Source organism: Sinocyclocheilus grahami, unplaced genomic scaffold (assembly GCF_001515645.1).
Source record: "Sinocyclocheilus grahami isolate Dianchi unplaced genomic scaffold, SAMN03320097.WGS_v1.1 scaffold305.1, whole genome shotgun sequence".
In the NCBI taxonomy this organism is placed as follows: domain Eukaryota; kingdom Metazoa; phylum Chordata; class Actinopteri; order Cypriniformes; family Cyprinidae; genus Sinocyclocheilus; species Sinocyclocheilus grahami.
Genome location: NW_015505484.1, coordinates 805,265 through 827,846, shown reverse-complemented (window position 1 = coordinate 827,846; position 22,582 = coordinate 805,265). Strand labels below are relative to the sequence as shown.

Below are 22,582 nucleotides of genomic sequence, written 5' to 3'. Positions count from 1 at the left end.
CAGGCCACATGCTCAGTCGCCACTCAGCCAATGAGGCTTGAATATTCATGACAGCCAAAGCTGGCCTGGGGATACTGAGAAGACTGCATGAGTGTGTATGTGTGAGCGGCTGTGTCTGTGTTAGCGGGTGTCCACGGCTCACTATTTTGTTGCGTCACGGCAAGGCAGGGGCACAGTATGGGATCGGCGAGGAGAGACACTGAATAAGGGGGAAAGAGGGAGGGAGGGGAGGCAGGCAATAAGAAGTAAAGTGTTTATTGAGCTATCTATTTATTCGCAAATATCCCCTCATTACTAACATGGAAAGAATCCAATTTTCTCCTCCGAGGGGATGGTGCACGAGCAGACCTGCGCGCAGAGGGCAGAGAGCAGCAGGAGATCAAAACCGAACGAGAGGACAGAAGTCGGGGAGAGAAAACTGTAAATCTCACAAAAACTGTCAGAGAACATTTTATCAAAAACAAAAAGAAAGAAAAAAATGCGTTTAGCATAAAAAAAAATAAAGCCTATTTTTAAGATCATTAGGTCAAGGTGTCTTAAAACACGTTTTTTAAAAGTTGAAATTATTTTAACATGTGGTGCATTTAAGCCACAAAATGTTGAAAACACAACAAGATGATGCAACAAAGAAATCTGTCTAGCATGTTTACAAAGAAAGGCCCATTAAGATTTTTTTTCATGACAATTAAGCACATTTTCCTACAAATTCTCTGTATCACAATGTTTCACACTTCATGTTTTTCTCATTATTCTCAATGGTGATTCTAATTATAACCAGTGATATATGGTAATTATAAATAATTGTAATCATCAGGGTAGCCTTTCAGCTTTACAATAATAAGAACTGATGGAAAATGATTTTAATTGTCATGAAAATAAGGTAAAATGTAACAAATGTTTTTAAAATGGTCCTAAAAACAAGCTTAATTTTATAAATGAAATTGAGACTAAATAAATAACATATTTTTTTAAATAAATGAAAACAATAATACATTTCTTCTTTTTTTCTTGTTTTTGGGCTGTAATGTGACCTGGACAAGTTCATGACAAATTCTGTGAGATTCACCTAAAATCAGAGGAAGAGGAGGGAGAAATTTGAAAGACAAGTTGTACATGCTTTAAAAGAATTATAGCCACATGAAGGAAATCTCTCAGCTGAAACGGAAAGTGAGAGAGACAAGTGAACCGAAAGAAAAAAAGAAAGAAAGACAAGATGAGGAAGACTGGATTATGGTGGTCTTGGAGGGTCTTTGGTTTCCCACCTAGCTGAAATCATCGTGCCACTTTTAGCCCTGTGGTGGTCTTTTTGAAATCGATGCCCATCGGCCTGCCGTAACAAGGCCGGTGGGGGCCGGAGCCACGGAACAGCACATGGATACAGTGATAGCATGAAAGCAAGACGTTCAAGTGGGATGGAAAATCTGATACCCAAAAAAGAAATGAAAATGAGAGAGGGAAGGAGAGAAGACAGATAACGCTCTCTGAGAGCATTTAGCCTAGAGATTTGTGGAAAAAAAGAGCGGGAACGCTGTGGTATCACTGACCAATCAATAACAACTACCAACAATACTTCAAAGAACCTCTCAAAATCTATATAATTTTATCACACGTTATTTGTCCGCACTTCACAATGCCCATAACATAGCAAGGAATGTTAGCAGAACGCCTGAGACGTCCGCCAGAGATAAGAATGCTTGAAATCAAATCTGTAAATCACTGAAGAGTAAACCCAATCGCATATGAAATCTTTAGCCGGCGAGAGACCGGGTCCTGACAGCCCGTGCAGCCGCCTCACCTCCAGTTCTTTAATAATTCAGTGGCGGGTGTGTTTATTGATGATTTCTTCCCCGCTGCAAAGAGCTTCATCATATTCTCTTGTTAGTCCCTTTAGTGCAGCTTGCTTAGACAAGAATTACACAGCAGATTACATCCCTATTTTAATATGGGTGGAAAACACACACACAAACAGCGAAAACGACACACACCACCAAATGCGGTTAGATCTTTTTTCCCCTGCGTGGTTTGAGCGTTGGGGATTTCTCAGCTGCTAAAGGATGCTGGCGTAAATAAAAACATCCTTTGGCAGGGAGACCCTAAACGGTCCCTGGAAAAGCAACAAGCACTCACAACAATGGGGCCTAATTAGCCGACAAAAACGCTGTCGTCCTCAGAGGAAAAAGATCAGCTGTTTTTACTATTTCATCAACTTCGCACTGAGGGACTCAGAAAGCTGTGGGAAAGCGCCGAGGCTTTTTTCCATCTAAAATGAGGCTTATAAAAGGGATCAAACAGGTTTGAGGAGCAGGGGCAGGGGACCCGTCCCTCAGGATGAGTGAGTGGACACAGTCCAATCCGGCGGACCCGGGGGGAACTAGCTATCATTAGAGCTGCCTTTTAAGACAGGCTAAAGCCCTTTAAAAACATGGCCCTCTCCTCACCGCTCCGTCTTAGTCTCTCCCACAGGAAGTGCTGAACCCCAAAAGGCCAGGGAGCATTTGATCTGTAGGCAGGAAAAGAAGGCAAGAGTGCAAGCTTGTGCGCAGTCGAGTGAGCAAGTGTGTGTTTCTATGAAAGTGGAAAGCTGGACGGTCAGCTGAGAGTTAGCATTTGTGTGTATTTCGGTGTGTCTCTGCACATATTGTCGGGATGGTGGTATGGGGGGAGGCTTTGTTATCTTTCCTTCACACAAAGCCTGGAGATTTGGCTGGGCTGAAAAACCCTATTTTTTTGCACCTCTTTTTGTGCGGAGAAAAAAAAAACTAAATGAAAGCCTCCATCGTGGTCTTCCCCTGCCGCCTGTATCACAGCGCTACAAGACCGCTCATGCAAATCACTGATGAGGAATTAAATCATGTGTGTGATTGGGTTTGTTTTCTATTGTGATAAGAAAGAACAGAACAGCTGTTTCTCTGTCTTTTTAACCACCTTTTGTAAACCTGTTGGTGCTGGAAATGTTACAAGATGGACTTCTGAAATCGTTGGGAGTTGATGTGGTGTTGGTGTACATTGGGAAGGATGTAAGGAAATGAGATCGGGGTGTGAATAATTAAGGCCAAAGGGAGCCACAACAAAAGATTGGGAGGGTTTTAAAAGTACTTGTAAGCACATACTTAAAAAGTCTTTTTAGGTGGAAATATATTTCAACAAATTTCAGAACATTTCACAAATTTAACAAAAGTTAGCACGCAAAGTGTTAACCCAACTATCTTAGCATAGAACTAATTGGTTAAAGTCAGCTTGAAATTAAAATTCAGCAGATCTACTTTCTAAATGCTTGTTAGTGATCTTATCATGAATGATTCATCAGTGCATATGTTTATTTTTGCATACGTGGAATTTTTAATCAAAATTTAAAAGCTCAATCTTCTGGGGAAACAACAGTCTTCTCGGACCTTTTCTTACAATCCACTGCAAACTCACATTCATCTGAATCCATCCGATGTGGACACAACTAAGTGCCCATCATCCTAAATTTTTTTATTCTTTTTTGATAATCCATTTCAATTGGATGTAAATCACAATATGTAAGAAAAGATATGTTGCTAATTTAGTTCCATTGCGATGTAAATTTCTTTTGATTAGCTAGAACATAATATTTCAATGACACCCTATGTTTTAGGTATTACAAACAGCTTCCACATGCATAAGATCTGGCATAACAGCAGTAAATAGATGCTCACAAACAGAAATCGTTTGCCTGAGGAGGTAACTGTAGCAATTTAAGCTGACCATTTAAGCACTTTTTGTTCATTTCTAAAATAATTTTTGGGGAATCATCTTATGCAACTCAGATTGTCTTTTGGCACCTCGAGCACTTTGTGTCCTTTTCAGATAATTATTGGATGAAAAACAATCAAACGCATAAACACTGACATTATCACTTTATAAATGATTTTCATAAAACTGATTTGTTTAAAAGTCTTTTTAAGTAAAAGTTAATTTAAATATCTGGCTAACTGTGCTGGGGCAACACAAGCCATTTGGGCAAGATTAACCTTAATATTGCTAGCCAAATATGTCTTATTCCAATTATTTTACAAAAGCAGAAATCCTCTGAAAGCCATTGAAAACTCTGCACACAGAATGAAAACAGAGTAAGAATTTGCCATTGAAAACCTTGAGCTGGTAATGTGAATATTGGGGGGCACATGTGTACATCCTTACCTCTGTTCTCTTCAGTGTTGTTCCTCTGCTGTTGGGATCTCTCCAGCTCTGCCAGTTCACTCAGTAACTCTATACCATAATTTGGGGCCACTGCGTTCCCAGACACAGGCGCAGGGGCCGCCATACGGGCATCTCGAGTGGCACACAGCGCTGCTGCGATAAGGAGCTCCAGGCTCCAAATGCAGCTCCCAGGGTACTGATTCCCCAGAGCAGAGGGCACAGGGCAGGGGGGGAAAGGCGGCGGGGGTGAGTCAGTGGGTGGCGTGCACTCATCCTCAGCAGTCCTCTCTGGATCCTGCTCGGTAAGTTCCACAGACTGACAATCCTGGGTGGAAGTCACAGCTGAGTATCGTAGCTCCTTAACCTGCTCCTTGTTGTCTTCAGCTGGTGCTGGACTCTCTATTCCACTTGCCTGGCTGTTGGGGATCATAGTCGCTCTGTCCAGATGGGGGTCTGCTATGGTAGAGTCAGTAACGGGGCAAAGAGAAGTTTGTGAGAGAGTGGCATCCACCTGTCCTTCATCCACCTGTCCATCTGTTACTATAACTCCTGCCTCCTCCTCTACATCCTCCACCTCCTGGGATGTTCTAGTAGGAGATCCCACTCCAGTGTGGCACACAGGCTCCTCCCCTTTGGGAGAAAGGGGGTGGGGCTGGGGCACAGGTTCAGCTGGTTCCGCTTGCTCCGCCTCCAAGTCTGCATGCTCAGCCAATTGGACTTCTTGAGGGGAGGGGCCACCTTTGTAACCCATTGTGATGGCAGGGTAAGTGTAGCCAGGAGGGAGATCTGTAGGAAAAAATTAGAATAAAACTGATTGAGTGTTTCCATAAACACTGATGTTGGTTTGGGCTCCTCAACCTTGTTTGAAGTCACTCTATTACAACCATAAAGATTTAACTGCTCCTGAAACACACTTCAGCACACAGCGAACCAGCAAGCCATTACCATTCATTTGTAATACACATCACAATATGACCTTGTCAGTTAAGGGGCATGGCCCCCTGCCGCTGAAATGCAGAGAGGGGTGATATATATGCTGTATACAGAAGCATTAGCGACAATGTGTACCATTCACTGCGTTTATCTAGTATAACTCACACACATAATGGAGCTGGCGCCATAAAGGCTATGGCGCAGACATGAGCGAATTTTCCATGAATATTGAATTATGTTCAAGTTGTTATGGATGCAGTGTGAGCGAGAGAGAGAGAAAGAGTGCACGGAGGAATGTTTGTGTATAAATTAGTCTTTAAGTGAGAGTGTGCATTCCTCTCGTCCGCCGTGCGAGTGAAAACGATTGCATGGGAAACGTTGCTTGCATGAAAGAGTGAGAGTGTCTGTGTTTGTGTCTATATGAGCTCTGCAGCATAGCCAGGTATATTGATGACAGCATGGTGTCTGGGTGTGATTGCACAGCCAGCCCTGTCACCTCAGCACTGTATTATTGATGGTATCAATCCGCCAAATGAATGCATATCCCTCCGCCAGCCAGCACTCAAGGACCTCTGAAGGATAAGAGAGGCCCTCTCTGCTGTTTCACTGACCTCCCTACTGTTTTCGGCCTGTCTCTCTCGCACCTACACCATACGGCAAGCTGCTCCCTATGGCATCTATGCTTTATTTCACATACAAATGTGTCACAAATAGATACAATGGTGCAAAGACACAAACACAAAGTGAAAAGTCAGCGCTTACACTTCCATTTACATTAACAGGCTGATTGTCTTCGGTAATCAAAGGCCAACAAGTCCTTCAAAGGCCCTGTGTATCTTATCTGCAGCAAAATATCTCTCTCTTCTGTTCACTGTCCCTGTGATCAGGGTCTTTTTTTCTATTCGGCCATCTCTTCTCTTCTTTTTTCCGTCTCTTCTTCACTTCCCTCCCTTTCCCCCAGGGGTTTGTGGAGCCAGACGCGATGGCAAGACCCTAAGCTTGAGAATGAAATGAAATGTTCCAGCCTCTTTCCTCTAGTCACTGTTTTTTTCAGATTCAAATGCGAGGGCATTGGGACAGGAAGCATGTTAGAGAAAAGCACTATTCTTTGCTTTATTCTGTTCAGCCCTTTTTTCAGACTGGATTATTACTCCAAATAAACCAATCCACTGCCTTTTTATCATCAGACTCATGTTAGAATGCGTTCTGATTCAAATACTAAGCACGTACGGGGTGTAGTAAACATTATTTTAGCAATTTCAAAGTATGTCCTCCCTCTTTTTGGGAAATAAGCAGGGCTGCATCAATATGGAAATATTGTCCGAAACTGATGCTGAAACTTATTCATATTTTTATGCAAATAACTAATATATTGGCTGATATTAGATGATTTTGTCAGTCTGATTACAAAAAAACTCACAAAAGCACAGATTTCTACGTGATGATTATTACAGACTGAGTTTTACAACAGCTAAGCCAATTAGAAATAACTGAAGTCCTATTATCAACTGGCTATAATTTATTGGCTTATATTGGCAAATTTATCGGACAATCCTGATATGACCATAAGCGTATCCTGCATGCCCATAAATAATCATTATATTTTAGGATTCATTTTACTTGCTGTGGTGGGTGCAAAAAATATAACCACCCACCCATGTAAATGACAATTTAAGACCAAGCAGAATGAACCCAAAAGTGGCATTCACAGCTATGATATGTTATGACTAACACTAACATTAACTTACTAGAATTTGCCTTTCAGTAAATAAGTTGTGCAAACATCACAAAATCTAATTAATATTAATGAGCCCAGTTTACAAGGCGTATAATGAGTCCTCCTTCAATCATACCCATGTGAGTTAGAAACTACATTTCTACAGTTACAGGTTTCTGCAATGCATATTTGTTCCTGTATGTACACTAAATACATTCACCATTCGTCCTACTGAAATAACAGACATGAATGCTGTCATTTTCCCACTCACCAGGCTCCAGGGACTGAGGGTAGTCCTGTGGCGGCTGGCCCTTGCCCCTCTTGTCCTGGGACTCTGCAGGTTTTGGCAGGTGGTGGGGGGTGGCGTGGGGGCTGAGTGCTGGGGAGCGAGGGGCAGCCACGGCCGGGCTGGGTTCAGGGCAAGGCGTGCAGGGCGTACTCTTGAGGTGGGACCGTGGGGCGGGCGAGCGACAGCAGGGCGAAAGACGAGAAGCGCAGCCCCCTGGGGATGAGGAGGAGGGGGGCGGTTTAGCGGAGGGGCCAACGGAGAAAGGCTTAGTGTGCTTGGACATGCGGAGCTCAGACGATCCCTCAACCAGATCGATGGGGGGATCCTCAGGTTTCCTCTGGAAAAACACAAGAAATACAAACGGGCTTCAGAGACTGTATAACACAGCGCACTACAGTAACAGTGGGAAGTCAAATATTATGCATATCAACATTATTCCCAGTTTCCTCACAACCGAAATGCATTTATAGTGGAAAAAGGATGGAGCTAGTTATGATTCAGTCATCTCAGGTTTCTTGCGTAAGAACATGCACCAGGGACAGAGTACAATGGGTGTTAATGATCCACCGTACACTTGCATTCTGCTCTGCTACTTTGTACAAAAACAGTCAGATAAAAGCTTGAATCCAGCCCTGTTCCTGAGAAGAATCCCACTCTTTCAAAACTTCCAACATTAAAATGTGCTTTGAAAATGAAAGCTGGCCATTCTTTGTCTATAACTGCTATGAATTTCTGAGAGCAGGAATAACAGGCCTTTCACAACCTCGGGCACCCTGGGTAGGCCTGCTGAAAGACATTGGGCTTGTGTAGAGAAATAGCTGTTGGGAAATCACCTTGAGGGGTGTGAGGAAACGTGGCTAACCGAATGTACGTGTGCCTTTTCCTTCATGTGTTACCTGCGAGTGACTGTGTCTGTGCGCCAGCTCCATCGCCTGTGCCGCGCGGTGCTGCTGGTGCTGATGTTGCTGCAGCGCATAGAGTTCCTGTTGCCGTAGAAACTGGGAGCGGGAATAGACAGCGGGATGCTGCATGTGTGAGGCGGGCCCTCGGGCTCCGTAAACAGGGGGCCACAGTCCCTGTTGCTCCATTACATCTACAGAGAGCGAGAGAGAGAAAGAGAAAGGAATGAGAAAAGAATGAACAAAGGTTTTTCTTTTGCCTCAAGGCAAGTCTCACTTATCGCTCTGAAGGCCTATTGATTTACGGCTATAAGATTCCACTCCTTTTCCGTTCCTCTTTTCTTCCACTCGCTTTTTTCTTTCCGAAAGTCATCCTTCGTCCCCAGGGCAAAAAAAACCCTCACATTTCCACATCTCTTTCCTCATCATGTAGTGCACTCAACCCGTAGGCAGAGAGAGAATGCAAACTGCCTCCTTTTTATATTGTCTGTCCCTCGCACTCACCGTTAGCCTGGTCATACCTCAGCAGATTAACGCAAAACGACAGTCACCAGTGAGCTCACCAGCCACACTTGCCTGATCTCTGGCTCGTACACACCGCAGTGCCAGTCAAGACAATTCAGCGCTGCTGTCTCAAACTGTCACATGAATGTGGCTCTTCTGACAAGACCTTCCTGACAGCCTGCTGAGAGCGGGCAAGAAGGGTCTACTCCCAAATGGCTCACTCATTCACAAGAGCTGGGCTTGAGTTATTATGCCTTTAATAAGGGTTAGGTGATGGGTGTTGGCTTTAAAAAGGAGCACAGATGTTTTACCCAGAGACAAACTCTTGAGGAAGGGGAGACAGACACGGAAACATTAAGGTCACGCATTGTTTCGGCCGTCTGATGTATATTGCATGCAAAAATTGTAAGCTCTAACTTAAAGGGGTCATAGGATGCCCATTTTCCACAAGTTGATATGATTCTTTAGAGTCTTAATGAAAAGTCTGTAACATAGTTTGGTTAAAATTTCTCAATGGTAGTGTAAAAAACACCTTTTTTACCCTGTCAAAAACCACTCTTTTCAGAGCACGCAGTTTTGTAGCATTTTCCTTTAAATGTTAATGAGCTATGCTGACCCCGCCCCTCTCTTCCAAGCTGCTCTCTGAGGGACTGTTTACTTTAGCTACATTCATCGTGAAACTTGCTAATTAGCACATTATTAGGAAAGGCGATTTGCAAAGATTCATTAAAAAAAACCTTACACTCTCTTCTTCTTTAGGTGAAGCTGGATCACGAATGATTCGCGCGAACATAGATTTATGTAGATCGGGGGCGCATTCTCTTCAAAAACAAACGTAATCCACTGCGTCTTCAGCGGCTCAGGGTGGGTCTAAATAGTCTTCTGTGCTAGTCAGTGCAGCCAAAGGCAGAACAGTTGGCATGTTTTGCTCAAACTTTTGCCATGGCATTAGAACTGGTACACCGTTGTCGCTTGCGAAATCAAAATGATGTCACCGTGGGTGGAAATTTACAGATTAAGGGGCGGTAATATTATGAGATCCCTTTGCAACGTCACTAGGGGAGCGAAATCAGACACGCTCGTTTTTTCAGACGCTTGCAGAAAAAGGCTTACCAAAGCAAAGTTACTGGGTTAATCTTTTTCACGTTTCCTTGGTTGGTAGATGCAAGATTAGTCATAATTTCATGATATGTCACCTTTAACTGGAAAAAGAGTTGTTTAAAATGTACAAGGAGCGTTTTGTTTTGAGGATGAAATGAATCACTGGATTTGGCATGTTAGTGACATCAAATCTTTAAAAAATTGTTTTGCATTTCATTGGAGACACTTAGCAGCAAGTTAATGGGATAGTTCAGCCAAAAAAATTTAAAATCTGCCACCATTTACTCACCCTCATGTTATTCCAAACCAATATGACTTTCTTTTGTGGAACACAATGAAAAAAAAACATTGACTTTCATTATATGGACAAAAACAGTTCTTGAAAATGTCATCTGTTTTTTGGAAAGACGTGAGCATGATAAAATTATGCCAGAACTTTCACTTTTATGTGAACTATCCCTTTAATTAGATAAACTGAAATGTCTGCCTATGTGTGACTAGGCATCTCACAGATGCACTTTTGTGCCGTTCAACTGCTAAGCGAGCAGGATATTTGAAAGGAGTCTGTCATTTCTGAAACAAACTGATCAGATAGGAAGGATGTAGGAAGGGGGAGAGAGAGGGAGAGAGAGTGTAGAGGGATGAAGCGCAGCTGTGCAAAGCACTTAGTCTCAGCCTTGAGCCTCAGCCCACAGAAATTTCAACACAATATATTTTTCTTTCAGTCATTCGGTTTTGCATGCTGCATATTCTCCACCCCTCCTTCCCTGATGTATGGCAAGGACCTTTGTTTGGGAAAGATTACTGGGACAGGGTTATGTTTCCCTAGGGAGGGATCCAATGGATGCACTTCCCTTCTTTGTTGCGGAAAGGGGAGTGTGACGCTAAGGAGCAGAGAGCTAATTAAATTTCACAGCCAGTGTAGGGAGGAGGAATGCCGAACAGAGGCGCACAGCACAAGACAGCAGAGCACAGCACAATACTGCAAAAAGCCATACGATGATGCACCGCACAGCAAGGCACAGAATAATAGGGTGGAAAGTCATTCAGAGATGCACAACAAATCAAAGCACAATGCCAGAACTGTGCAGACACGATGGCACAACCGAGCACAGCATGGCATGACAAGGCACAGTGCAATACAGTTTAAAACCATTAAAGAGATGCTAAGAATATCACATCCAAACTCGCTCAGATGGAACAGTGCATCAGAGAATGACACGACCTGCTGGCATGAGCTGATGGTCAATATTCCTTTGGTTTTAAAGAGCATAATAACTTATTCCAAAATAAAATACATTTGCCTATATAATCTTTCTGAAAAATTGAACTACTGTAACTACTAAAATTACTTTTATTTTTTGTTGACATCATCTAGGCCACTCAGACTATTAAATAATGTTAACTAACAGGCAAATACCACTTTTCATGTAGAGTAGGGATGCATTGTTAATAAAATTCTGTTTGAAACTGATAAGCAAATAATTATTTTCATATTATGTCTGTTAACCAATAAATAAAATGATATACAATTTTGTCTAAATCAATTAAATAAAACCCCTAAAATAAATTGTTTTAACTGTAACAAATGAATTTAGGTATTTAAGTACTATAGTATACAATATGAAAACATATATTAATTCTGAGATTTGTTAAAGATTACATTTAACAGTGTTATTGAATTATTAGTGCTTTTAAATATAAATTTTAAGTGAACATTAGATGACTGCAAAGGTAATCTAGATGTAAAAAATAAAAGAAATGAGCATGCCCTATTAAATATGATATAGACCAATACCAGTAAATCCATAATATCGGCCAATAACAGATATATTGTGGCAATATATTGTCCGTCCTTACCGTAGAGCAAATGGAAAGTAAGAAAAATGCCATGCCCCTGTGCAAAACGAACAAAAGAAAACAAAACAGTTTGATCCCTAAATTGTTATTGTTCCCTGTGCCCCTCACCTCCTCAGGTTCCACACATTGTCGCAAAGGAGACAAACTCCTAAAAACCCACCTGGGCCAATTCTGCCTTCTGTGCGAGCACTAATGCATTCATACAAATTTAATCTAAACCAACAGACCCTGAAACGTACACCCACACAGTGACTTTAGATCTCCATTTCTTTTGCTTGCACACGCTTATCTATGCATATGCCTCCTCCCCCCACACACACACTCAAAGTCAAATACGCAAGCAATCTACTTGAAATGATAATTTGTTTAAACGGTTCGAATAATTCCACTTTGCGCATTCAGAGTGTGCATTAGGGCCGCTTGTGAAACTGTTCCCATTAAGTCCATACTACAATGTGCTGTACTACAAGCCTGCTTGGCTTAGTGAAGCGTTTCACAATAATGATTACAGAATGATACAGGGGCAGAAGAGGATGAGATGGAACCATACAGAGGGGGAAGGGACATTACACTCAAGGGGAAGGGAATTCAGTGTCGAATTCCAGAACAGAACAAGTGGACAGAATGACCATGGATTAAACTGCTGTAACTGTCTGGCTGTATAAGTAAAAGTTCACCCAAACATTAAATCTCTATTTATTTCTAGTTATTACTTGATTGTTTTATGGGGGGGGGGATCTTCGTGAAGATTATTCAAAAATCATCTTTTGTGTTCGACTGCATCAAACAATTAAAAAAATATTTCACTGTGAAAACAAAATCATGAAAATTAATTTCATAATTTGGATGGCGTGAATGTCTTTGAATATGTGGAGCTGAATAACCACCATTGTCCTCCATACCCTAACCTATTAACAATGTTGCTACAACAACCGAATAAAACACCAGTAATTTTGGGTAATGTACCAAGGTGATGGGTGGCAGGGTGGGCTGCTGGCTCGGTAGGCAATACCACCAGGGCGGCGGAGGGGTCCTGAGGCAGGGGCAAGACTGGTTGCAAAGGGCTGGGCATGGTTGCGGAGAAGCCGGGGGTCAAGTTCTGGTGCAATGCTGCATGACTGAGACCTGAACAGAGACATGGAAAGCCGCTTAATGATAAAAGATTTCAGGTTATGTTTCAATACTAATGGGCAATTCATTGATTATTTAGTAGGGTAAAACAAATTAACCAACACATGCAGAAATTCAACAAGGCCGTGAAGTATATTGTAATCTAATATCATCAAAATGGCAAAAACAGATGGCAATTGCTTACCATAAGAGTGTCCCATCCAGAGGGAGGGACTTCCTGTTCGAGGCATCCAGTGATGATGGGCGGGGTGGGCGTGAGCAGATGGCTCACTGCCTAATTGGCTACCGCCTGGCACAATAAGGTGTGAGGTCAAATCTCCATGGCAACTACTGGAGGGGTGGATCCTGGCAAAGTCAACTCTGTCTTTGTTTTCCCTGAGGGGAAGCCATCAAAATGGCACAATGTTACTCTCCAAGGCATTACAACTACAGTACAGCATGCTAACTCTTCAGGTTGGTCTTTGTTTACAACTGATACAGAAATTCAATTGGAAACATCAATTTGACTAATAGTCGTACCTGAGGAGAAGTTCTCGCTCTCTGTCATATGGAGGCAGTCCAAACTGTTCCTCGCAGACTCTTTTCGCATCTTCATCCACCTCCCGCTCCATCGGGTACAGTGGGCATCCAACACCTAACACAGAACAGTTTAGCACCATAATCTAGAAACCCACCGATGATCAAACTCATTTATTTGTTAATTTCACTAGTGCATATTCTTCTCAATCAAATGCTAAATCACACATATAGGATAGCGGGATATCAAAGGTACAGAAAGATACATTTATTAGATTCAGACATGCCTTGCTATCATTCTATCTCTGTATACTACCTGAAAAAGTAGCATTTTCAGATATCAGACACAGATAAGGTGTTGCAACTGGGCGATAGCAACTCAGCACTTTAAACAGGTGGCTATAAGAGTATAAGATCAATTTGGCAGTCACAGTAACACCTAAAATACACAATCTGGCAAGGTTATGCCTCGTCAAGGGATGACAAATAATTTGGATTAACAACCAAAAATGTCTTGTTTCTGACCACTCTCTTAATCACAAACTTGTTTTTCTATGAAGTTTCCAAAAGTTCATCAAGTATATCCAGTAAATTGAAAATGTATATATAGCTTGTTAGAACACACACTTGTACACACACACACACACACAAACACCAGACCTGCCATTGAGAGTCGCTTACCCTTCATGCTGGGCATCACTCTGCTATGGTGGCTGTGGGTGGGATGCCCGTCTGGCAGGCGGCACGGGGGCTCTCTCTGTCTGGCAACGGCCACCGCTATCCCTACAGGGGGCTGTCGCACCTCTCCCTCCCCCTGAGCTTCCCCTGAGTCCTTGCCTGCCCGCTCAGAGTGCTCATTCTCCCCAGATGACGAGGCTCTCCTGGGGGGCAGGGTCTGCTTTGCCTCCTGCAGAGCACAGCTCGAACCGCTTCCACTTTTGTCGTTTCTCTCGTTCCTCTCGCTCCTCTCCCCAGTAACTGCCCCCTGCTTGAGGCAGCCCAGGCCACCAAACGGGCTCTTCTGAGAGAACAGCAGTGGTTGCTGGCTGCTATACTTCATCAGACTCCTCATGGCATTGGTTTCAGGTCCCTGGGGGCCCAGTGTTGCTTCCTGTGGGGCACTTAGAGGGGGAAGAGGCCCTTGGTCCCCATGTGAAGTCTGGGAAGCAGCACCCAGAGAGTTGTAAGCCTTGTGCGGTTCTTCATCCGGTTGAGCCGGGTGTCCTCGCACCTCCCAGGAAGGATGAGTGCCGGTTTGACGCCCGCTGTATCCCTGTGATGTAGATTCCATGTCCATCTTCCTCTTGTCTTGTGTGCCATTGCCAGGCTCCAACTCTGGACCCTGTCCACCAGTGCTAGCTCTGTTACTGTGCTGCTGATGACGTATCCGTGCAACTCTCTGACTGTTCCTCTGAAGAGTACACTCAACATCTGTTGCACCTTTACCTTCAGACGACGCCCTGTTCGATGGACCTGAGTGGGAACAGTCCCGGAAAGGTGGAGTGCTGGCATAAATGCTACTCTTAGCTTGGTGCCCACCCTTTGTCCCCTGTGGCAGAGAGGGACGGAAGGCATCAGATTCCTCACTGCCGTCCAAGCTACAAGAACGAGTCGAGTGGGGATGCTGATTCTGACTGTGCTGAACCTCGTTTGTGCGTGAATGGGGGCCCGGGGGCCAGTCTGGGCTCTTGTCTGTTTTGCCATATGCGTGTTGCTGCTGGGAAGATTTTCTTTGGCAGCTACTCGAAGGAGGCAGTAGGGTAGCTGCTCGACTTCCACTGCTACTCCTCTCAGGAGTTTTTGTTTCTTTTCCCGTACTGCCCCCAACCGCGACCATCCCACCTCCCACACCTCGACAGAGAGGGTTCCCCAGCTGGAACGGTCCACTGGTTTTGTCTCCCTGTGGCCCCACAGAGGGCACAAACGTAGGCGCCGTCACCTCAGAGACCCTGCCAAGGCTCTTTTCCTGAGCAGTGGGCATGGTTAGTGGAGCAGGGGGTGGTGGGCAGAAGAGATCAGGGTGGGGATGATGAGGATGGTGATGGTGCGGATGACTCGGGTGCAGCCAGGATCCTCCCAAGGCAGAGCCTAGGCCCAGGGGAGGGGGTATGGAGTAGGACACTGGGTGGGCATGGCCCAGCATGGCACTGTGGCGAAGACAGTCTGAGGGTGGCTCGCTAATTCGCATCTCACCACTGACCCCCTCCTTGCAACAGTGACCGTCTCCGCTGGTCTGCCGGCCAGTCCCCAGACCACAGGCCCCCGGCCCCACACAACTGGGCAGGGAGCCCCTGGTGGTGGCCCCTGTATCAGAGCCCTTCTGGGTCTTGGTGCTAAGCAGGCAGGAACTAAGGTGCTTACGGTTGTCTTTGTGCCGGAAGTCCTCTTCTAGGCCTTGAGGATGGTGCTGGTGCTGGTGGTGAAGGGTAGGAGGACCATGATGTTGCCGATCCTGCTTGGACTCTTGTTTACTCTTTTCTTTTTCTTTTCCTCCGGGTGTTACTCTTCGCTCCGCTACACTCGTCTCTTTGGAGCTCTTTTGGGAAGCTGTGCTCCCAGGCTCCCTCTCACGACTGCAGGTGTCCAGCGGGTGGGCAGGGGCGGTCCTAGATAGTGGTGGGAGGCTGTGATTTGTGGAGAGAAGGTGGGGCTGCGACGGGAGGCTTCGTAGATAGAAGTCTTAGGAAAGAAAAAATGTAGACAAATACTTTTTTATAGTCTGTTTACTGTTGATTGACAGAAGAAATGGAACCTCGCTCACCTTTCTGAGAGTCATAGAAGCGGTGCTGTCCATAGAGTACGCTGCTGTTGCCATGGTGATCCAGGGGGCTCATGGGTAGGAAGGTGGGGGCTAGACTCCCTGAAAAGCGGGGATACCCTGGGGCTGAGAGAGAGAAAGGAAAGAGGGGAGAGAACATTGTCAGGATAAACAAATGTAACAAAAGAGAGTGACAGTTTTGGCCTTTTGCTGTGGCTGGACGCAGGTTCATGAAGCCCTACAGCACGGTACAACCTTTCCCAGAAACCCATGCACAAACAAGTTCAGTTCTTTACTCGACATTTAAGAGTAGTTCAACTAAACAAAAGCTTTTAGAACTTCTGTTTACAATTACAGCCTTTAAAATACATTTTAGTTGCTCTTGTTAAAGCAAACATCACACACACTATTGTATACCCAAAGATACTAGAGAGACATTATTTCCCAAGCAGTTGTATATATGTATCAATATATACATAAAAGACAGAGACATACACAGAGAAACAGTAATACAAGATGCTCTTTTAACAGCTATGCATGCACATCCCACTGATTCAGACTAGGGAGGTAAATGGCCACTCAGTGTGACTCTGCATCTTCAAGGTCACTGCACTGTGTCCTGAGATAGTGAAGGCTACACTGGGGTGTATTTATGTGTAAACTAAGCACATGGCTGAAACCCAACCACAGAGCAGCAGAGGTCAATGGCCAGGCACACAAGGGTCATGCGCTTAAGCCGCCCACAACACAGAGCTTATTATTATAGCCATCTGTGGTGGGTGTGTGTGTGTGTGTGTGTGTGTGTGTGTGTGTGTGACAGCGTGTGTTTCTGTCTGTCAGTGAAATGGAAGTCTGTGTAAGGGTAGAGTATAACGGTGTCTTTTTGAGTGTGTGTTCCTGTGTTTGCGCAAGTATTTGTTTGAGACACCCTGTCCTTGCACACAGTTTAATTGGATGCAGTTAAAAGTTTAACGGTCTGGGGCCAAAGTAAACAGCAGTCCATAATGCTAATCCTTAGCATTCCACGGAGCCATTGTCCCATAGCCTACAAAACACACACACACACACACACACTGTCATAACCCTGTCTGTCCTGACACAATAGACAGATGGACGAATGAATGCACGATATATTGGTAGCAAATCAATCATCATCTGACATCAGAATTTTTTTTATTGGTAACAGTCAATATTGGATATTTAATTGTATGCTAATTTCCCTTTAGATTACCATTGCCATCTTCTAACACTTAAAATTAATCTTTACAAACACAAATAATTTAATAGCACTATTAAATTTAATTTTTAAATGTATTTCAATTTTGTTCAATATCCATTGTCATTGCATCAATTAAAATGCTAGATTTTAGTTTTTAAGTTTTCTTTGTTATTTCCTTCTACATAATTTAAGTGGTTATGGGTTATCAGCCAAAAATTGAAAATAACTGTAAATATGGACCGAAATTTAAACATTAAAATTAAACAGCTTGACTATGTTGTATGCCTTGACTGACCGTTTTGTGGTTGGTGAAACTGATGAAAGCACACCTCCTGAACCTTTATTAAGAACTTCATTACAACAGACATTCAGGGCATGAATTAAACCTTGGTGTAACACGTATATCAATAATGAGCAAGAGGGTAAAAATGAGAACGAGAGATGTGAATGAGGGAGTGCGAGTGTGATAGAGACGGAGCATATCATTTCGAGAGGCAGATTAAGAGAGAGACAGACCGTAAGTATCTGTAGGTACATGTGTGAGTGTGTCTGAAAAAGAGAGAGAAAGCGATTGAGAGACAAAGGAGGAGGGAACGAGATCTCCCCCTCTCCTGCCTCTCTTACTAATTGACACCAGTGGAGCATCCTGCTGACAGTGACATCACAGGGGAGTCCAGATGTGTAATATCAGGCCTTCTGGCTGCACCTGTTTCCTACAGCCACAGAATTTAAATTATCGACACACACATATGCAGTGCGCGTACACACAAGCTTCTGCAGCATGTGGAGAAACAGAGAGATGCACACATTAACCATGAACATGCACTAAGACGAGGGAAGGTTAGCACAGTCATTTGTAAATGTGTGTGTGTTCTTGAGTGCATATATGTGACCCTGGACCACAAAACCAGTCATTTTTTGAAATTGAGATTTATACATCATCTGAAAGCTGAATAAATAAGCTTTCCATTGATGTATGGTTTGTTAGGATAGGACAATATTTGCCTTTAAAGTTGTCCAAATTAAGTTCTTAGCAATGCATATTATGAATCAAAGATTAAGTTTTGATATATTTACAGTAGGAAATCTACAAAATATCTTCATGGAACATGATCTTTACTTAATATCCTAATGATTTTTGGCATAAAAGAAAAATCGATCATTTTGACCCATACAATGCATTGTTGGCTATTGCTACAAATATACCCGTGCTACTTATGACTGGTTTTGTGGTCCAGGGTCACACATGTGTTGAGTGCATTTAAACATTTGAGGTCGATAAGATTTTTTAAATATATTTTTGAAAGAAACCTTTTAAGATCATCAAGGCTGCATTTAATTGATAAAAATACAGTAAAAAAATTTTTTATTGTGAAATCTTAGCACAATTTAAAATGCATGTTTTCTATTTTATTATATTAGAAAATTTTTCATCAACCATTTATCCACTCTTCAGTGTCACATGATCCTTCAGAAATCATTCGAATATGCTTATTGGTGCTCAAGCAAAAAAATGTTTTACTATTATCAATGTTGAAAACAGCTACCTAATATTTTTGTGGAAACTGTTTTTTAGTATAAATAGAAACTTCAATAGAATAGAAGTCTTTAATGTCATTCTTGATGAATTTAATGCATTGTTGCTTAATACAATTGTTAATTTCCTTACTGACCCCAAACTTTTCAATGTTATATGCAGTCTTAAAAATGAGACAAAAAGGAGATGAGAACTGAACAGACCAGACAAGACCAGACCACCACAGTTGAGGTCAGACCAGAGGAGAGAAAAAAAGAGGAGGCAACAATCACCACAATCCCTCCCTTCGACAATTAATTTAAATGGCAACAATTAGAGCAGAGCGGCACGGCAGTCTGAAAGCAATCACACTCTAATGATGAGCAATAAACGCAGTCCAGCACAGACCATTACAGGCTAGAGGAACGAGACACACACGCATTACTAATCAAACACACTCATTGTAAACTACAGCTCCCCAGTCTGAATGAAAACTGTATCAATCTAAATGAAGAATGATGGAGCCACAGGAGCTCAGTGTACCAGATCAAACTGAGATTCGGCTCAGAAGCCAAGACACTGTTTTTGTTCTGTAAGACTGAGAAGCAGTGAAAAGTACAGGTGGGGAGTGTTGGACAGTTTCCCAAAAAAAGTCAAAGAGGATCTGTGGTTGTGTGAGTGTGTGTGTGAGTGAGTGTATGAGAAAGAGAGGGAAAGAGGAGGAATGGAGCCACACAGAACTACTCATTTAATCATATACATACAGACATTAACACTGGTGAGCTGAACGCCAATGTTTGTTTTAAGGAGGTCATTTTCCCTTTAATCTATGAAAAAAAATTATTAACAAATTATTCGCTGCCATTCCATACTTCACCTACCTCCCCTTTCTCTCTAAAATACTTCTAATTTCAATTTCACAATATTTTATGGCCATGACTGTTTAATATAACAGTTTAATATAAACTATATCACTGAAAGAAAAAAGTACCAGTAATAAAATAAGAATTGTTAATAATTAGCCAGTCTGTTCCAATCATTAAGATTCACTCAAAGTGTAACTCAATACCAGCTCTACCGGCACCCATGACACAGTCATATACCTTTACATGTAAGGCACAATAAAGCGCATCAGATTACAGCCTGTCATGTGCATGACAAATTCACCATCCATGTAAAGTACAAAACCCAAAGCATGTCGTGCAACCTGCTGGAAGAGGACAATGGAGACACACACACCTCTTTAATCATATATATGTGAACAAAGATTCCTGACAAAGAAAATGGAGTGAGAGACTGTGAGAGAGATGCATGTGTCTGTTACACACCTTTCCCCATTTTATAGATATTTAATATTTGTTGTCTTGATTCCATGCTTAGCCTAATAATTGTTTAACAAAAGTGTTTTTTATTTATTCTGTAATTTATTTACTTTTATATGTTAACACTACACCACAAACATTTTAATTTTGCAATACATATTTTGTCAATGAAACCGATATTAAGATAAAGAAAGGAGTACAATATAAAAAGGAAACAGGGCTGACTCAGATGTGCCCATCTAACCCTCTAATTGAAGCGAAGCAGCAGAACGAAGCAGGCAGACGGAGGGAGGAGAGAGCAGAACAGAGAGGGGAAGAGGAGGAGGAGAGGAGGGGATCTTGTCAGCTCTGTTAATTGCGAGATGTGCTGAATCAACGGCTGCAGAATGTGGCCACTGTGGTTGCAGGAAAAAAGACGCAATAAGTCACACAAGGCCGCTTTTCTTTAAAATCTGTGGTAAAACCACTGTAACGTACAGCCTCAAATGCCTTATTGCTTTAATAAAATGGCAAGAACAGAAATACAATAAAAGATGCCAATGTTTAATTAGTAATTACATTTATTGTTACATAATAATATGGGCATCAACTTGAGACAGTCACCACTGATAAGTTACTACTAAAAGATTTTCGGTAAAGCTGCTTTGCAACTATTTGCATTGTGAAAAGCTCTATACAAATAAACTTGAATTTAATTGAATAATAATTATAATTAATATAAACAATTATTTTTAGTAAGTTATATTGTTCATTATAGACTAAGGGATAATTTACATAAAAAATCTAGATGGAGAACAATGGACTGAGATAACATGCAGCTGAACTGATTTTTAAAAGGGGTCATATGATGCAATTTCAAGTTTTCCTTTCTCTTTGGACTGTTACAAGCTGTTCGTGCATAGACAAGATCCCCAAAGTTGCAAAGACTAAAGTCTCAAACCCAAAGAGATCTTCTTTATAAAAGTTAAGACTCGTCCACGCCCTCCTAAAACGCCTCATTTAAACACGCCCCCACATGTCTACATCACTGTGTGGAAAGATTTGCATAAAATGTATGCGCCCAAATGTATGCCCAAAGAAAGAAGGCGTAACTTTGATTCTCGCTGTAGTATTGTTGCCACCGCCATGTCGTGTAGATACTGTGTGTTTCGTTGTGAAAGCGAAACTACTTTGTTTGGCCTTCCAAAAGAGGACACAACTAGAAATCAGTGGTTAAGTTGTATTTACAACACTGTTCCAGAACAGTTCAACCCAAATATTCAGATGTGTGCAGCGCATTTTATGGAGGACTGTTTCCTGAACCTGGGAGAGTAGACTACAATGCTGTCTGTTCTGACTCACAGACTGTAAGTACGTTTTCATATTTAAAGAATTTGCCACTGATGATTCAAACGTGAGTTTTGAGCAGTGCAGAGTAGCGCTTGTTGTTTGTCGTTTCTCCGATCACAAATGCAGACATGGTTTTATGTTTACACGGCGCGATGCAATGCAACACATAAAAAAACAGTATAAGCCATTATAATCAGTAATTATGTCCCCACTGGATGCAACAAATGCCTCGTTTATAATGGGTTTTAATGTTTTTGTCTCGTCGCTCCGGCCAGACAGGGCATCACAGTATAGTAAGGGGCGTAACATTTCCGTCACACGCTTGAGGTATTCGGCCAATCACAACGCACTGGATAGCTGGTCAATCAGTGTACACCTCACTTTTCAGAACGATGAGCTTTGTAAAAATCAACGCGTTTCAGAAAGGCGGGGCATAGAGGAGTAACAATAATGTACAGTATGTGGAAAATAATGTTTTTTTAACCTTAAACCGCATAAATAACATTGCATTATACCAAATACACAAAATAACGTTCTTTTAGCAACGTCATATGACCCCTTTAAGGCATTAAAAAATCTTAAACATATATATACACACAAAGCTTATTTATTCAGCTTTCAGATGACATATTTGTGACCCTGGACCGCAAAACCATAAGGGTCAATTGTTTGAAATTATATATTGAATATTTGGCTGAGATAAAACTATTTTAATATCTGGAATCTGAGGGTGAAAAAAAATCTAAATATTGAGAAAATCGCCTTTAAGGTTGTCCAAATGAAGTCCTTAGCAATGCATATTACTAATCAAAAATTAAGTTTTGATATATTTATGGTAGGAAATTTACAAAATATCTTAATGGAACATGATCTTTACCTAATATCCTAATGATTTTTGGTATAAAAGAAAAATTTATCATTTTGACCCATACAGTGTATTTTTGGCTATTGCTACAAATTTTCCCGTGCTACTTATGACTGGTTTTGTGGTCCAGGGTCACACACATATATATATATATATATATATAGAGAGAGAGAGAGAGAGAGAGAGAGAGTAAAAGAATTAAAGAAGAGGTGGAAAAAAGAAAATGAGAGATGATGGGCTATCGATAATCAATAATAAGAGAAGATGTTACAACCTCAAAGCAACAAATGATGGAAAAAAGTTTGAAAAGGGAAGAGGCGTGGATAAAGTGGAAAAAAGAGAAAGGAACGAGAAAAACATTAATGTAGAGGAAGAGTGGTTCAGAACATCAAGGAGAAAGAACTCAGGTATTGAATGTGTGAGAGATAAAAGAAAGATGGACAATGAGAAAGAGAGTAT

The 22,582-nt window shown here is 42.1% G+C and overlaps 1 protein-coding gene across 3 annotated transcripts in view; it reads right to left on the bottom strand.

Annotated features, from left to right (window-relative positions):
* bahcc1b (BAH domain and coiled-coil containing 1b) overlaps positions 1-22,582 on the bottom strand; it is a 108,549-nt gene that overhangs the window by 23,441 nt on the left and 62,526 nt on the right. For all 3 annotated transcript variants that reach the window (XM_016293618.1, XM_016293620.1, XM_016293619.1), the window contains 8 exons: positions 15,876-15,998; positions 13,796-15,793; positions 13,118-13,232; positions 12,783-12,973; positions 12,434-12,592; positions 8,000-8,196; positions 7,086-7,440; positions 4,165-4,950 (listed from right to left, as the gene is read on the bottom strand). In XM_016293618.1, coding sequence (XP_016149104.1) covers positions 4,165-4,950; positions 7,086-7,440; positions 8,000-8,196; positions 12,434-12,592; positions 12,783-12,973; positions 13,118-13,232; positions 13,796-15,793; positions 15,876-15,998 — 3,924 coding nt within the window. The remainder of the gene's footprint in view (positions 1-4,164; positions 4,951-7,085; positions 7,441-7,999; positions 8,197-12,433; positions 12,593-12,782; positions 12,974-13,117; positions 13,233-13,795; positions 15,794-15,875; positions 15,999-22,582) is intronic.